At 58.1% G+C, this 3,074-nt stretch overlaps 1 protein-coding gene across 1 annotated transcript in view; it reads right to left on the reverse strand.

Moving 5' to 3' along the window:
• LOC104398864 overlaps positions 1–2,411 on the reverse strand; it is a 6,706-nt gene extending 4,295 nt beyond the window's left edge. The window contains exons 1-7 of the mRNA XM_010009017.1: positions 2,267–2,411; positions 2,057–2,182; positions 1,852–1,949; positions 1,629–1,755; positions 1,448–1,542; positions 1,178–1,358; positions 945–1,053 (exon numbers count right to left, since the gene is read on the reverse strand). Of these exons, the coding sequence (XP_010007319.1) occupies positions 945–1,053; positions 1,178–1,358; positions 1,448–1,542; positions 1,629–1,755; positions 1,852–1,949; positions 2,057–2,182; positions 2,267–2,411 (881 nt within the window). The remainder of the gene's footprint in view (positions 1–944; positions 1,054–1,177; positions 1,359–1,447; positions 1,543–1,628; positions 1,756–1,851; positions 1,950–2,056; positions 2,183–2,266) is intronic.
• Positions 2,412–3,074: the final 663 nt, after the last annotated feature.

Raw genomic sequence — 3,074 nt, forward strand, 5'->3', positions numbered from 1 at the left:
AGCCAGCATTGCTCTGGCTGCCTGTGCAAACCCTCCAGCGCAGCCCGGAGCAGGGGAGGCGCAGACATCTATCTCCATTGGCATTTAAACGCATAGAAAGGATTTACTCATGAGGGAGAACTCCCCTCACAGCACCGCTGCTCTTCAGGAGTCAGGTCTGGATTACATCGCTCTGGGGACAAAATAACCACAGGAGACTACTTTGCCAAAACTTGGAAACTCAAGAATGGTCTGGAAATGGGCCATCACTGGGGAACTTGGAGATCCAAAGCAAACTCCAACCATCCCTCAACAAGGGCTCAGTCCAACTCAGTCAGAGGTTGCAGGTGGGTTCACCACCCTGCTAGGACTGCAACAAGTGCCAGCAGGAAGGTGTTTCACTTCACCTTTGCTCGGAAACCACAGGCTGAGAAGGTTGGGATGGGCCGGGGAGCCTGGGGTGAGACCTGCCACAATCCCTCTGTCAAGATGCTTGCCACAGCCTGGAGGCATGAAAGCTCCTGTACTAGAGAGAGCTGTGTCTGTAGGAGGTTCAGAGGTGCTTTGGGGTTTTTCCACTCTTTGCTGATCTTTGGTCCCTCCAGATGCCTTGGTAGGATGGGGCTGGGGCAGCCCAAGGTGTCAGGGGGCCAGCAGTTGTTTTTGGGAGGATACCCACCCCTGGTGATGCCCACCCAGCACCAGCTAAACAGCCACCATGCATTCACACTCACTCTCCCACTGCTGAGCATTGGGGTGCCCCAAGCTGCTTCCCTGGGATTTGGGAAGGTTTAGCCTCCCCACCTTTCTCTGCAGACAACAGGTCACAGGTCACCCTCCAGTTATCCCAGTTTATTGCAGGGGAAAAAGCTAACTGTCGTGAAGATGCTTCTTCTGGACCCACCCTCCGTGCCAGGGGAGCAATGAGAAGCAGAGATTCCCCAGGAAGTGGGTGAGCCCCTCACAGCTCCATCTGGAAGTGGAGGTCAGAGCCTGCCATCTGCTTCTGGTAGTGCTGGTCGAAGCGCTCGTTCTGGGCCACAGTGAAGTGGTTCTTCCAGTCCCCAGCAATCCCTGGGGGTGAGAAAATGAATGGGGAAAATCCTGACACCCCCAAAATATTGGCAACAGCAGATGGGGTCTGCAATACAGCCCAGGGACCCCCCTCCCAAACCCTCCACTTCTGGGCAATACCCACCTTTCCGGATGAATGGGGAGAGGCTGTGGTCCATCAGGGCGGTGGGCATGGTCTCATAGTTGGCAGCAGGGTTCTTCTTCATCTCTTGGAAGGAGGTGTGGTGGAGGATCCTTGCCATTGTCTCCTCTGCCATCTCCTTGCCCAGGAACTGCAGAATCTTCTGCACCTCCCGCCACGGGTCCTGTGGGGCAGCCAACATGAGGAGGCTGCTGAAAAGGCTGGAGAGGGAGGGGGGAAACTGGGGGTCTCTCCCCTCCATCCCACACTCACCTTCTTCATGTCCTCATAGAAGAGGTAGAGGAGCTGCTTCTCCTGCTTCTTCTCCCACCAGCCTCGCACATGCTCATACCAGGACCCATAGGCCACTGTTGGATGCGGTCAAAGGGTTAGCCAAAAAGTGGAGTGGTGGGCCATGCCCTTCCCACTGGCATTTCAAGGGTGGGAAACCCACCTTTGCCAGCCATGAAATTTTCCAGGAACGTGGCCAGTGTGCCAGGGTCAGGGTGAATCTTGGCCATCTGGTAGAAGTAGTAGTAGGAGATGACAACATCCTTGGGGTTGCGGGCCATGTAGATGACCTGGCGACAGCCGAGGATATAGTTGAGGGATGCAGAATGGTGCCCCCTTCCTACCACCCAGAGGGGAAGAGAGCTGGGGAACACCTGTGGCATTACCTTGCAGCCCTTTTCCTGGAAGGACTTTGGGAGGAGGTGGACTGGGAGATGGGTCTTCACCAGACGTGGGGATGGGGTTTTCTCCAGTTGCTCGATGCCTGTGGGACAGAAGGTTTAGCAGTGTGAACCCCCAAACCCTCACCCCCATCCTGGCTCAGCCCTTTCCCCATCCAACCCAGGGGGGCAGCTGGGCTCGGGGGCTCACCACTTGGTACCCTGGGGGCCTTCATTTCCATGAAGGGGACCCGGTTGAAGATTGCATCCCGTCGGCACTTCTCCACATCACCGTCCTGGTAGATCATGTCCAGGATCTCACTTAGCCATGTTGTGCCTGCAGCACAGGGACAGCATTATAAGGAAGGTATTACCCCATACCCCAGATCCCTAACCTAGGGCCAGGGTTAGGGCCACTCACCTGATTTGGGGTAGGTGGCAATCAGCAAGTCATCTGGCCGGGCTTGGAAAGCCTCTACTTGTGGCCAACCCTCGATGAAGCACTTGTAGAGGGGCATGCCGTGGAGGCTGCCCAGCTCCTCCCTGACCACGTCTTCTGTCCCCATGGCTGCTGGCGAGTCTCCGCGGTGATGGCTGTGCTCCCTGCTGGCAGCTGGATCCTGTGGTGGGACTGTGCACAGAGCAGCGTCTGTCAGGTGAAGTCCACCCTGGATCACGTGTGCTGGAGGTGTTGCAGGTGACAGCAGGGCGATGCCTTGTTCCTGCACAGGACACAGGCAGGAAACATTGGGTGCTGGCTGCGTACCAAGCCCAAACCATGAGGCGCTGGGAACGGAGTCCAACCTCACCTTGCCTCCTGCCTGGCCATGCTTCTTCCCCTGCTTCAGCTCCCTTCGTGGGTGCCGTGGGGCTTTGGAGCCTCAGGGACCACCCGGGACCCCCCCCATCCCGGTTGCTGGCAGTACCTGCTGGTCAGTGTCACTGCTGGCTCCAAGAGCCTCCGCACCTCTGCCTTCCTGCCCCTCCCCAGGCAGGAAAGGTTAACAAAAGGCAGCTTGGCCAAGAGGAAGGGAGGACGGGAAGCAGGTCTAAAGCACCAACAGCTGAGGTGCGGGGTGGGCATCTGGGAGGTGCGGGAAGGCACTGGCGGGAGCGCCCCAGCCCACCTCTGGCAAGGGACCGGCAGATGGAGCCTTATTACAGCAGGCAGACGGGCAAGCAGACCGGCAGGGAGCGCGATGCGGCTGCGGGGCGAGGCGGGAGGGGGG

This window comes from Chaetura pelagica, unplaced genomic scaffold, assembly GCF_000747805.2.
Source record: "Chaetura pelagica isolate M959 unplaced genomic scaffold, ChaPel_1.0 scaffold221, whole genome shotgun sequence".
NCBI lineage: Eukaryota > Metazoa > Chordata > Aves > Apodiformes > Apodidae > Chaetura > Chaetura pelagica.